Here is a 14580-nt window from a genome sequence, read left to right on the forward strand (position 1 = left end):
TTGTTGCATCAGCTCAGGTCCACCCTCTTTGAAGATTTCAGCGGGAATCCCATCAGGTCCGCTAGCTTTGTTGTTTTTTTGTTGGCTGATGGCATTGCTGACTTCTTCCAAACTAGGCAGTGCTGCAAGCTCATCCCTGGTTTGTTGTTGCGGGATTTGTGAGAGGGTCTCTTCGGCCACATTGGAGCTGCGATTCAGCAGGTTCTGGTAGTGCTCTTTCCAACGTAGTGCAATTGATGTTTTGTCCTTCAGAATTTTGGTTCCATCTGATGAGCGTAGGGGCTGTATGCCATGGTTTCTTGGTCCATAAATGATCTTTGTGGCTTTGAAAAATCCCTGAGCGTCATGGGTATCTGCAAGGTGTTGGATTTCTTCAGCCTTCTTTGTCCACCAGATGTTCTTGAGTTCTCTGGTCCTTCTTTGGACCTCGGCTTTTGCACTGGCATAGATCTTTTTCTTGGCAGCACAGTTGGTGTCTCTCTGCCATGTTTGGAAGGCTTTCCTTTTGTTATCAATCAGCTGTTGGATCTCTTTGTCGTTATCATCAAACCAGTCTTGATGTTTCTTAGTTAGGTATCCAATGCTTTCTTCGCAGGCTGTGATGATGGAGGTCTTCAGTTTGTTCCAATGTTCCTCAACATTTTCGGGGTGTTCTGTGGGTAGATGATCTTTGAGTGTTGTTTGGAGAAGGGCTCGTTTGGAGGGCACCTGAAGGGCTTGGGTGTTCATTTTTCGCCTTGTTTTCCTTCCTTGGAGTCTGCGTTTGGGGACGATCTTGATAGCCATCGTGGATCGGATTAGCCTGTGGTCTGTCCAGCAGTCATCAGTACCTGTCATGGCTCTTGTGAGAAGCACATCGCGGCGGTCTCTGGCACGTGTGATAACATAGTCCAGGAGGTGCCAATGCTTTGACCGAGGGTGCTTCCATGATGTCTTGAGCTTGTTTTTCTGGCGGAAGAGCGTGTTGGTGATGACAAGGTTGTGCTCTCCGCATTTGGTGAGAAGCAAGATGCCATTCGAGTTGCTGTTTCCGACCCCGTCTTTTCCTATGATCCCTGGCCACAGGTCAGAGTCCCTTCCGACTCTTGCGTTAAAGTCCCCCAGGAGGATGATTTTGTCCTCCTTAGGTATCTCCGATAGGATGGTATCCAGCTGACAGTAAAATTTTTCCTTGATGTCTTCGTCAGCATCTAGAGTTGGTGCATAGGCGCATATGATGGTTGCCTGTTGGTTTTTGGCAAGGTTAATTCGGAGGGTTGAAAGTCGTTCGTTGATGCCAGTGGGTGCTTCAGTCAGGTGCTTCACCAGGTCGTTTCTGATAGCAAAGCCAACTCCGTGTATTCTTCTTCGCTCTTCTTCAGGTAGTCCCTTCCAGAAGAAGGTGTAGCCTCCCTTTTCTTCCTTCAGCTGCCCCTCTCCTGCTCTCCGGGTCTCCTGAAGGGCTGCTATGTCGATCTTGAAGCGTCCCAGCTCTCTTGCAATGAGAGCAGTCCTGCGTTCGGGGCGCTCGCTGTCAGTGTTATCTAACAATGTCCGTACGTTCCATGTTCCAAAGTTCATTTTTCTTTTTTGGCCGCAGAGTGGTGACCCCTCTGGACGCGGCAGTCCAGTCAGGGTAGGAGAGGCAGACTATGTTTAGGGCACCTTTTCTAGCCCCTTCCCCGTGTGGGGTGAGCAGAGCGGATCCTAAAAAGGGCTGCTCAGTCATGGATACAGCTGCCGGACTACTCAACTGCCTCGGTCCTTGAGGTAGAACGACTGAGTCCATATCCACCGCCCATGTGCCAGTCTGTGACTAGGGGCTTCCAGATTTCACAGTCCTGCCCCCGTCGCCACTCGCTGATCGCCATGGGACTTTTGTAGGTTTGTTTTTATTTTTGTTGGAAGACGCCTGTGCGTGATTTTTTTTAATGTGTGGAGGTCGGTGCACGGCCGGTCAACACACAGTCTTCACAGAGTGAGGTTCCAGCAGTGGTGTGGTTAACACAACGACAGTGGCTTCTCAGTCTGTTGCAGCCTTCTTCCGCCTTCACAGCCGTTGTAACATGTACCATGTTATCCTCCGCCTGCTCCGCCGTTGAGGTCTTTGGGTCTTCGGATTGTGCTTGGTCTGGAACCTCCCCTGCGGCCACTCCTGGGAGTGCATCACTCCAGTGCCCACAGGTTCATCGGAACACGCAAGCCCCCTCACCACGGCAAGGTGACAATCCCCCCCCCCCCCTCGATGGATTGTCTAATACTATACTAAACTACAACTCTCCAGGATTCTGTAGTATTTACCATGGAATGGAATCACAGTGCTATAATTATATAGTATAAAAAGGCCCCCAAACATGTCCCAAGGCTACAGTCAGAGCTGGCCCTAGGTAATTTTCATGTGTAGGTCAACAGAATTTTGGCACACCCCCCGCCAGCCGCTCCTGCCCCCTCGTCCTCCTATGGAGCCCAGTGCGGACAATGGCAAGGTAGGGATGCCACTGGCAACTCCCAGCCCACCCTGCCCCCTCCTTCTCCTCCTCGCGCCATGGCATCCCTACCTTGCCATTGTCTGCACCAGGCTCCCTACGAGGAGGAGGAGGAGAGGGCGTGGCCGGCTGGGAGTGGGCACGCCCTCCTGTGTGTGTGCATGCATGCATGCATGCATGCACACCCCACCTCCTCCTTTCAGACTCGCTGCCAGAGGCAGGCAGGTGAGGAGGAAGATGCGTGCATGCATGCACACCCCACCTCCTCCTTTCAGACTCGCTGCCAGAGGCAGGCAGGTGAGGAGGAAGATGCGCCCCGAGTGGCCTGGCACTGCCCACTCCCAGCCGGTCCTGCCCCCTCCTCCTCGAGCCAGCAGCTTCCCTACCTTGCCATTGTCCATGCTGGTGAAAGTCTATCTTGTTGTCCTTCGGGGTGCACCTCCCTCCTCCCGTGCCTGCCTCCGGCAGCACGTCTGGGAGGAGGAGGAGGCAGGGGTGCACACACATGCATGCATGCATGCACGCGGGAGGGTATGTCCCCTCCCAGTGGGGAGGGGAAAAAAGAAAAAAAAGACAAGAAGCTGCTCAACTTGAAAGCGCCTCAAGAGGCACCTCAACTGCGACCCCCAGAGCATGGTGCCTTAGGCAACTGCCTAGTTGGCCTAACGGGTAAACTGCCCTTGGCTACAGTATGACTCTTTTATCTACACCGTCTTGCATTTTTCTACTTTAACATTATCAGCCAATTCACATACTATGCAGTACGACAGCTATTTACTCCAAGAAGAGAATAAATAAATGAAAACATATACATTCAAATGCAAATCTCCTTCCCATCTAGCTGCAGTTTCTTCCCGTTAAGCTGTGATAAAATAGCAAACATTATGAGTGAAGAAACATGAAAGCACTAAGTAGGAGGAAGAAAACAAAACAAAACAAGATAATAATAGCACTGAAAAATAAAAGCACAGAAAACAACGAGGAACTCCTTCAATGAAATACTATATGGCTATTAAATAAACGTCCAGGCATATTGATATCACTGGAATGATCAAACAATTTATAACTCTTTTTTTCCATTGACAGGTAACAATTGCAGTAGAGTCTCACTTATCCAACGTTCTGGATTATCCAACACATTTTTGTAGTCAATGTTTTCAATACATTGCGATACTTTGGTGCTAAATTTGTAAACACAGTAATTACTACATAGCATTACTGCGTATTGAACTACTTTTTTTGTCAAATTTGTTGTATAACATGATGTTTTGGTGCTTCATTTGTAAAATCATAACCTAATTTGATGTTTAACAGGCTTTTCCTTAATCTCTCCTTATTATCCAACATATTCGCTTATCCAACATTCTGCCGGCCCATTTATGTTGGATAAGTGAGACTCTACTGTAATATGAATATAAATAATATTAAATTACAGTATTTTAACCCATAATAGGTTTTAAGTGGAATGAACAAAACTAGGCAAAAAAAGAAGATAATGCAATTATATTCCACCTGGGAATAAAACCTCTGTGGGGTGAGCCATGTGGAAGCATAACAATGGACTGACTCACTGTTACTTTATGTCAGCTTGTTAGGGAAGCACTCAGAAGGAGCCCATTCACACTACAGAAACATAGCACTATTCTCCTTCGTTAATTGCCATGGCTCCATCCTATGGAATCCTGGGGTTTGTAGTTCAATGACACACTAAAATGTTCTGATCAAGAATTTTAAATGCACTCCCAAAAACTGCCAATCCAATGATCCCACAGGATGCAAACATAGCATCTAGAATGTAATAACAGCACTGCAATTGTCCAAATAGCAACAGTTAAAAAGGTAACATTTTTTGCATGACAAACTCTCCTGCCTCAAGGTTGAGAAATCAAGTGGGGGGGGGGGAGGGACTATCTCCTCACAGGCTGAATTTTCAGGGATAAGGAGTGGCAGAAGACAAGTAGCTTTTAGAAAGATCAACCCCACCAAAAAGAAGAAATGGTGTATCTTGCATGACATGTTGTTTTCTGTGTAAAAGATTTGCCCAGAACAATCAATCGATTACAGCAGATTCCGTAAAGAAAACATTTTCTGCACTGAAAAATAACATTTCTGCAGAGAAACATTATTTGCTGCACAGAAAAGGCTGTGTTTTGCACAATGATACTATGTATAAATTTTGAACAGAATAAGTTCCAGCCTCTGAATTGTCTCAAAACACTGCAGTATTTTTGAAGGTTTTTTTTTCCAGTGGGAAGAAAATTACTCAGATTACTTGCCACTTCCTTTAAGAGCAAAATTAGTGAAGAATACCATCTTTCTGTATATAATTTTAAAAACTGAAGTATCAGGTATCCCCTCTTACTGGGTGCATTAGTGCAATTCCTTTAAAACTGCTGGCTTAAAAGAAGATTTGCCAGTTATCAACATTTACTATAATGCTGTTTGAAACTGGTTTTGGTTGAACAGTTTTGCTGTATGGGTGATTAGATTGATAGATCTGGAACTGGTTTGAAGCCAGGTAGGTGATTACATTAACCACAGAACCTGGCCACAAACTGCTTTGCACCCTCCCAATTTTTGGGACAGATGTGTATCAGTGCTCAAGAGACAGGAGATGAAAGGAAATGGGACAGTGACAATTAGGAGTGGAGGTAATCAATTACCCCTCCCAGGGAGTCAATTAGCCCCTTGCTAGACAGTCATGTCCTTGGAGCATTTTCCGGAAGTCCCTTCATTCAGAATTCTCTGAAGAACTTCAGCAAGGTTGGATGTCTACAATGTGCTCCAAATTATGCAGGGGTGATTTTGCTCTGCTATTTGGAATATACTGGGATATGCTGCAGTGCATTAAAGGGCTGAAGTTGCTGTATGTCACGAAGATAGACCTCAGTGGCTTTGCAGTGAGCCCAGGTTGTTTGGCTAGTAGTGCTGTGCAAAACCTGATTTGTAACTTGTTCATTGTATATATTTCATAAGATTCGTACTTATGAAATGATATTTAGAAACACGAAGGTCACAAATGCAAAAAACTTAAGATTCAAAACACTGATCTATGACTTTCAGATGAGTTATATAAGTCTCGTATATTAAAAAGAAAGGAGCCCCAGAGGCTTCCTCACTTGTGCAATTACTTAACTAAAAAGGAACAAAAATAGTTATATCATTATAGTTACGATACAGACCCCCTTTGGACATTTTAGAAATGATTCCACCCCCCCCCCCCAATTTAGAAATGAGTATTGAAACTATTTTCATTGATCGCACAGGCCTATTGGCTAGTATAAATAAGCCCTTGGTCTATAAAAGGTTATGCTCCCAACTTATTCTCTCAGTTAGTCTTAAGTTTTTACAAGAACACTTTGCATATTGATAGGAATTATAGTCCAAAAACATGTGGAAGACCACAACTTCACCACTTAGGATGTAAACCACCCTGACCATTTTCTTTAGAATTTTCTTTCTGATACCTTTTCATTATTCCTCTACCCCAATAAAAAAAGGAAACCCATTGAGTATATATATAATAGCTGTCACCTAAGTTGGATAATGCCAAATCATTTTTCATTTATACATGTTTCTATTCAGATCTCAGCCACAAACCTCCAGAAATTTGCTTCAGAGCAAGTCAATATGGCTATGAATATACATGCCAAAGTTTGGGATGCTAATAGTTTTCAAAACTTACTATTCGCTGTTAAAAGAATGATATGTCTTTTCACAGTTGCACCAAGGTATGCGTTAAAGGGAACAGCACAAAGCACATAACAGCCTATTGTTTTCCAAAGCAGCCTAATGAGCTTATTGATAGCTTACCAATAGTTTCCATTGTGTCCCTCTCTTCAATCAAAAGTTGAGCTCTGGGAATATCTATATGCATCCGTAGGGTCTGCTGTTGCTTGTTAAGTGTGTCCGATGTCCTTGTATTCTTGCTAGGAATAAAAAGACCAAACCAACAAACAAAAATGTGTATTAAACCCAAGAAATTACCTAAATGTCACATTATTTTAAAAGGATTCAAGATTACTTTGATCTCTTAGCACTTTCAGTGGAGATGCTCATATAAATTCTTTTCATGAGTTCTTTCAAGTATATAATCAGTATTAATTTAAAGCAGCAGGCAATAGGTTAGAAAAATAGATGAGCAGTGACTATAAAGCTTCCTCTGACTTTTTGAAGAATACAATCTTATGTAAGCAGTTTATAAAACTGCTCTTTCTTCCCATCTTCCATTTATAGAACTAATGAGCTTCTTCATCCAGCTAGAGGGAAGTAGATATTATAGTTTTGTATTCTTACATGACCTTGACACTGAAGGATAGAGCAGCCCTAATTCCAGATTCATCTTGCTATAGATGGTTGTGGATTAAGAATAGTAGACTTTGGCACAGAATTGCCATGCACTTAAGTTATCATGGTTCCATCTCATGGACTCTTGGGATTTGAAGTTTAGGGAGGGGTATTTCTCAGCTACAGACTCCAGTGTTTCACAAACTACAAATCCCAGGATTCCATAAGACACAGCCATAGCAGTTCAGGTGGTATCAGGTGCTATATATGTGTGTTAATTGAAAAAGGCCAATTATTCTGATGCTATAATATGGATTTTCTCCACATTGTCCTGAATTTTCCCATTTGAACAGTAATAGTATCAACTCATCTGCTCACTATGGGGTATGATTTCTATTTACCATACAACATAATTTGTTGTTAATTGTTTCCTTCTTATGATAGACGTCATGTCCCTTAGCTACTGAATGGGTTGACACAGATACTATTAAAATAGGAAAATTTAGGACTACAGGAGGATATGTACTCTAGCCTGAGGACAGATTTAGGGGCACATGGCACGTCTCTAGTGTTATGATTCCAAATTAACCATTGTGGCAACAGAATGCTAGAGTTTATAGAGTGCTGAGGCATCAGAGTTATTTACCTGAGAATTTAAAAGGCTTTCTAAACTGCAAATTCTGGGAAGTTACTGTGGCAATTAAAATGGAATTTAGTTCTATGGTTGTCTGAGGTGGAGATGACCATTGGTCATTTTTGCTGGTGCCTATAGTAAGCTACAAGCACTTATAATGAAGCAGAAGGCACATTAGGAGTAAAGATTTCAGGTGTGGGCCAAAGCAGCTTCATTTTCCCCAAAAGGGCAAAATCTAGGACTATTAGATTAATAACCTTAATTATTTTCAAGTCTAGCAACCTGCTAAGTATTATTGAGATGAGACTGTACCAATGTGCTCCTACGCAATCTCATTTAAAATTGCATGGGTAAATGTAAATCAGAACTGAACATGGCATTTAAGAGGGCTTATTTATTTAAACTTTTATATTGGATTGAGACAAGTTTGAATACTCTCTTCACCTCCTGATGATTGTTGTGCAGTCAGTTCAGTTAAACACACACACACACACACACACACACACACACACACAGGTACAATCCAATCATCATTCCCATGTTAACTCCAAGTGACTGATACAGCATTTTGAAATAAGAAACAATTAGTGCATTATCACCAAAGCTATTATATTCTCATTTTAAAATTTGTGTAGTGGAAAATTACCCTTGGAATTAGCTATCAAACTAAGAATGAATATAACTTTAACATAGGATCATAAAATTATAGCAAAAACATACCAGATATACAGTATAAATATAAATACAAGCTGAGATCTACATATGAAAGGGGAAGAGATGTTTTGACAATGTTGCAAACATTTTTCTTATACAATTGGTCAAGCAGTCATGTTATGACCATAATTCTCAACATATATTTCTCATAGAATGGATCAGTAATTCAGATTTCCATTTCCTGTCATTGTTTTCTGTTTCATTTGCTGTTCTCCAGTCCGTTACTTTTCCAGCACTGTCATCAGATTGCCTGAAGGTCTCTTGCCTTTTAATTGGGCTTCCATACATTCTTCTGTCCCTAGTATCAGAAATTTCTCCTTAAGGGAGAAACCTTTTTCTCTCTCCCCCACTTCAAATTCTTTCTTCCTCAAACCCAATACTTTCATGAGATGTATGATTAAATCCCTTAATTCTTATACCCAAGTTTATCAAACTCAAAATATTTATCATTGTGAGACCATTCCTGATATGAATTTTTTGGGTAGGACAGAATCTCTCCAAAAGATCAAGATACTTGTTGAGCACAGCACTGTGAGAAGAAAATATGTACTGTACCACCTCGGTATCCATGAAGGATACGTCTTGTACTTACCATGGAAACAGGAAATCATGGATAATAGTGAATCCTAATGGAAAGGAATGAGTTTTTGTGGAACTTATCATAAGTCACCTCAGAAGACCTAGAAAATTCCTGGAGATGTATCCTCTCTAGGAATTTGCTAGGTTCTCCAACACAACTCAATGGTAACTTCCAGCTGAAGCATACCATAGGATTGCTTGGAGGACTTAGAAAATCCCTAGAGAGAACATGTTTTGTTGGATGGGGTAGGTGAAACTAAGGGTACTGATCCTATGGGTATTGGGTCATACTTTAGACAACTGTAGCAACACGCTTGCACTGCGTACTATCTATGGCCAGAGTTCTGAGAAGACTCTACTACTCAAGGAGGAAAATGGACAGAAGTTTAATAGATGTAGGGAGAAAATGAAATCAGTTAAACATGGTGATGGAGCAATCTGTACCAAAAAGGGATAATTTTACCAAAGATATATCCAATAGCAATTAAGACCAAAAGAAATAAAGTCCCAATCAGATTTGAAAGGAACATATTATAGCAAAATCATTGCATTCAACTTTTTACGAGGAAGGTATATGTGATGGGGAAGAGGGGGGAAATATTGGTCTTTTTGAAATGATTGTCCTTAACATAATGACTATTACCAGTAGATTTGCCCTCCTCCTCACAAACTGGGTAACATTTATTACTTACTTACTTTCACATATTACTTTATGCAGCAAAAGTTTTGGGTGATAATTGATGGGAATTATTTGAAATTTACATTTAGACTATTTTCTTAATGGTTTCCATAGTTCAAAAAAGAAACTAAAGCTTAAAAGTACTAATCAACATATGAAGTAACAATATTTCATTCATTACTTTCTAGAATTGAAAGAAATGATGGCAAGAATTCCTTTTTGAAATATCTTTCCAGGCTCTAGACCAGAGTAATGACATTTTGTATTCTTGGAAACCTTTGTGACAATCCTCTGATTTTGGATTTAAAAAACCCTGATAATTGCGTAGTATTTGATGAAAAAGAGAGAAAGATGCTATATTGGACTCTTCTCTAGGATGCTGCCCAGTCTCAGGATGCAACACCAGAAGGGGAGTGTTGGCTTGATTCAGGTTGGAAATTGAGCAGATTTGTGCCTAGCCCTGCTGTATATATGTTTACAGAGTTAGATATATCAATAAATTGCGAGGTACATTCATGGTTAATGTCCAGTTATAAGGCCTCTTTTTCAGTTCTTTCATATCTATTATAAAATATTAAAATTCCAATGTTAGGCTTCTTTTTAAGCCTGTCATTTGTCAATGCAATTGAGTCTTATTGGCAGATTATCAACCATGAACAGAATTTTCTAATGAAATTCATGCATACTTGGTAAAGTGATACAAATTAAGTGCTATGGTGATGATCCAATAAAATCACTTAATTAGATGGTGCGAAGCAGTCCTGTTTCATGCTGATCTAGTAAGAAAGAGGAAAGTCAAACCTATCCTTTAAAAAATTCTCCCTTCCCAATGCCTAAAGAGATTATTTGTTTCTTCTTTTTAAAGCACCCAATGCTGGTCCATTTGTCTATTATTTGCCTTATTAAAACTACTATCAAGCAGAAACACTTGTAGAACAGCTCCATCTTCTTTAGGGAATGAAGTGTAGGTTCATTTTCGAGCTCAGTGTACATATGAACTCCATGAATTTTGCAGTTGTAGCCAACTGTTATAGACTGGGGGCTGTCTGCACACACGACTACCTGCAGTGTTATGGGACACTTTGCACTGGATGCCAAGGGAGGATCCTCTGAGTCCAGAGGAGGACTTTGGAGTAGGAGGGAGAAATTTTGAGTACCAGAAAAGGACAGAAAAGCCTTGTTGTGCATAGAACTAGTTTTAAAAAAAATCCAGGGTAATTCATATGGAATCATGGTATAGTAGACTCTTAATTAACCCATGGGGAATGGTAGATGCTAGATAAATGTAGTTTCTGGCTGCTTGAGAGGCCTAATATTATACACCATATTTACCATACCATAAACTCTGTATTGGCTTAACTTTAATATTGAAATACAGTCATTAAAAGCAAATAAATACAAACTTAATGTAATACAGCCTTACTGTATTATAAAACGTTTTTGGCTGGTTGCTTAAGAGTTCTAGTTGCCTGAGTTCCAGTTAACCGAGAATCTACTGTATTCATTCAGCTGTCTACAGATGTGGTTCAGCAGCACACAGACTATAACTTTGACATTTCTTTCTAAATTTCTTACACTTAAAGGGAAAAATCCCCTTTTTTAAAAGTATAATTTCTCATATTCAGTTGATGTCCATTTGCCAGATTCTATTCTTACCTCATAAGCATTTCGGCCAAACTTTTTGCATCTGGGGAAAAAGTAAAATTAAAATGTTAGCATTACTTATCAGTTCACTAGTATGTTATGTTTCTTTAATTAAACCAAATTGTTTTAACACAGTTGTCTATTGAAGATTATTTTCCTCATTGGTAAAACAGAATAAACTGAAAGTGAATACAACTGAAGTAGTTTTGACCAAGGTGTTGGTAAAGAAAGGATGATATATACACTCTATAGTGTTATGAATTCTTAAGACAGGAGTTTATAACTTGGGAAAATGGAGAGGTGATTCTTTGATTCCTTGTTATCAATCTGGATGGCCATATGGCAGCAGTGATTTTTACTATCTTCAGCTGGTATACTTCTATAATTGACCCTTTCCTGGGAAAGACAAACTTTGCTATGGTCTTTCTTGCTTTGATAACCTCTAGACTGGATTTTTGTCACAAGGATTGGGGGGAGGGGCTCCCTTGAAAAACACCTGGGAGCTTCAACTCGCCCACAACAATATCTCATGGCAAGGCAAACTACATTATGAGACTATATGGTCTTTGTTGTCTACATATTAATTTCCATGCCCAAATAAAACTACTTTTGAAATCCTAAGCATTTGGGGAACTAGGTATTTTGAGGATAACTCTCTTCCATATATTCCACCTAAGCATTTAAATTAACATCTGGTGTTATAGTTATTCCCCACCTGGTTCTTCTACTGGTACAAAATAACAAGGAGCAGACCCCTTTCAGGTCTGGTTAAAGGGGAAAATGTGGAGTGCCTTCCTGCATAATTATCCCGCTCTCCTTAATCTGTTTTTACATTCCTTTTGTCACTTCATTAAGATACTGCTTTTTAGAGAAGCCTCTGTGGAGGGATTATGACTTATTGGGCCTTTGCCAGAGTTTTTGTCAGAAGCATACATATGTACCATATTATGTGGTAACTAGGATGACTTGATACATTACCTTTAAAAAAGCCTGTTTTTTTATTATGCATCTTCTGTGTTATGCACCCCTACAAATGCCATGAGAGATGTGCCAAAATAGGTGGCTTGACTTTATTCTCATTCATTCAAATGAAAATATTTTCATTACCATATGCCCCCAGTTATGGTGGCTATGTGTCCTATTTTATGGGGACTAGCCTTCTGTTAGAAGGATGCAAGTGTAGAGATGACAATTCAGAATCTTATACTCTTAATTTATGCAGAAATCAATATATTTCACCATAATGGGAAGAAAGGTATTGAGAAGATTAATACATTTGTTGACTAGTTGATGGAAAACTTCAAGACCTCTGTTCTCTTTCCCTACTTATGGTTTGTTCTTTGCAATTCTGACTTTGTTGGGACAATCTTCTGTCCTTATGGTCATGAGGAAACTCCCACCAACTAACTACACACAAACCTATTTGGAATTTTGTGAGAACATGTTTCCACCATGGCATCTTCTTTCTAGTTTAATGTGTGTCCAGTTTTAGTCAGATTTAAGAACCATAAGAACCATAAGAACCGTACTTTGAAGTTTTCTGTCAACAGATAAACAAGTAAATCAGTCTCCCAGACCAAAGATTCTTAAACTGTGGGTCAGGACCCCAAAGAGAATGGCGGAGTCCCCTAAATGAATGGTGAAGGTTGTGAAAGGCTCCAACCTGCACAGGGTAAGAGGAACCGCTGCTGACACTGCTCCTTCAGTTGAGCCCAAGCTGTTAAGGGAAGGGAAAGGGGATCAGCTGATGCAGATGACCATGTGGATGGATGAGGGAAAAACAAGCCAGCTTCACAACAGAGGAGGAGGGGGAAGAGGAGGCGGTGTGTGTCAAGGAAATGCAGGGGGTATGTAAGGATGAAGGAGGAGGACAAGGAAACCACTCTAGCCTGTCCTTCTACCCTACTGCATCTCCTTGCTTGAAGGAAATCTGTTTTTGTTCTTTGGGAAGTATTTTAAGGATTCCACTTTAGTCTTTCTGCATAAACACAAAGCAAACCTTGGCTTTGCAATTTTGTATAAGGGGCACCATTTTACTACACCCTTGTATATCATGGGAGTTGATATACAAAATGGCAAATGGGTTCTGGTATCTACAAGGAATCTTGGAACCAAATCCCAGCAGATATTGAGGGCCCACTGTATTTAATTTAAGGGGTTTGGTTTTGATATATTTGGAACTTAGACAAGCAGTAATTTTTATTGCTGTGATACAGCTGGCTCTCCATATTCACATCTGATACTTTAATAAAGTTTTCTTTGTATATATATTATATATATATATAATACAGCTTGTAATATATATATTTATCACAGCAATAAAAATTACTGCTTGTCTAAGTTCCAAATATATCCAAACCAAACCCCTTAAATATATATATATATATATATATATAGCCACATATACATTTCTCAGGGACAAATTTTAAGAAACCCTGTCTTAGAAAATTTTCCCTTCTATGGTGAGATGAATTTTATTCTTGTACAAAGTAAATTAATAATTTCTAAATGTAGGTCCATAAGAGACCTTTCAATGAAAGAGGAGGTGACTTCCAGCTCACTTCCTATAGAAAAAAGGCCTCCCTCTGAGCTAATGGGTTGCTAGTGTAAATGCAAACACAATTGCCCATGAACCCCTGCATTTGAGGGCATTTAGGAGCTTTTTAATATACAGTTACAGTGGTAGTGCAATCTTCCAAGATCTCCTGAGAGGACAATGCAGCTTCCCAACAAAGACTCTAATTAATAATAAAATGATATTTCAATTATGCCTTGGTGGGTAAAACAAATTCCAGGGGTTTCCTGGGCTGTCTACCAGATGCTTGGAATGTGAAATTCATCCTAATACAACCATTTTGATAGGCTTCCTTCCCCCACCAACTAAGCTATTATAAACACTGCTATTAGGATGTGAATAACTCAATGAACTCAATCAGTTTATACCTTTGGCAATTGTACTGCATGCTTGAATTCCTAATCCCCTTTAGGAATACAAAACCGCAAATGACAAACCTCGAATATGACACTGAATCTGCCTCAGAATCTGCAAACGACAACTCTCAAATATCACACTGAAGCTTCCCTCTGTTTATGCAGAAGGAATACAAGTAGGCAAATAACACATGAAGACTAGTTATGCCAGTTTTTATTTTGCCCAATTTCTCTTCTCCTGACATCAGAAGATGAACGTACTGAAAAAACTATCCAACGTGACATATTTAGACCGGGGGAAAAGGTCTATTGCCAACTCTAATAACAGGATGTTAAAAACATTAGCACAAATAAGACTTTAGACTTGCAGGGATATTAAATCTGATAATCATCTTGCACAATATATGACTGAACATCTGTACAACAGGAAAGTAAAACATACGAATTCGAGTCATTCTGCTCATTTTTATTTGTTAGGGTCTTGCCAGATATAATTATGAATCTTTTTTCAGATATGCCTCCCTGGGATATCATCAGCAACCCAGAGGCTTTCAACTGAGCTTTGCTACATTCAGAAATATAATTTGCTTGGTTGAACTGCATTTGGGAGCAAAGAAAATACAGTTGCTGCAGGAGGACTCAGTCAT

The 14580-nt window shown here is 40.1% G+C and overlaps 1 protein-coding gene across 7 annotated transcripts in view; it reads right to left on the bottom strand.

Annotated features, from left to right (window-relative positions):
* dscam (DS cell adhesion molecule) overlaps positions 1-14580 on the bottom strand; it is a 445521-nt gene that overhangs the window by 51176 nt on the left and 379765 nt on the right. For 6 of the 7 annotated variants that reach the window (XR_010004224.1, XM_008107492.2, XM_008107491.2 and 3 more), the window contains 2 exons: positions 11015-11045; positions 6279-6394 (listed from right to left, as the gene is read on the bottom strand). Coding sequence is in view for 6 of the 7 variants with exons in the window: in XM_008107492.2 (XP_008105699.1) it covers positions 6279-6394; positions 11015-11045 (147 nt within the window). In the remaining variant the exon portion in view is untranslated. Of the gene's footprint in view, positions 1-6278; positions 6395-6428; positions 9630-11014; positions 11046-14580 lie in introns of those variants that run through there. The other variant, XM_062975122.1, reaches the window with a different exon arrangement.

The sequence above is a fragment of the Anolis carolinensis genome, chromosome 3 (assembly GCF_035594765.1).
Source record: "Anolis carolinensis isolate JA03-04 chromosome 3, rAnoCar3.1.pri, whole genome shotgun sequence".
Lineage (NCBI taxonomy): Eukaryota > Metazoa > Chordata > Lepidosauria > Squamata > Dactyloidae > Anolis > Anolis carolinensis.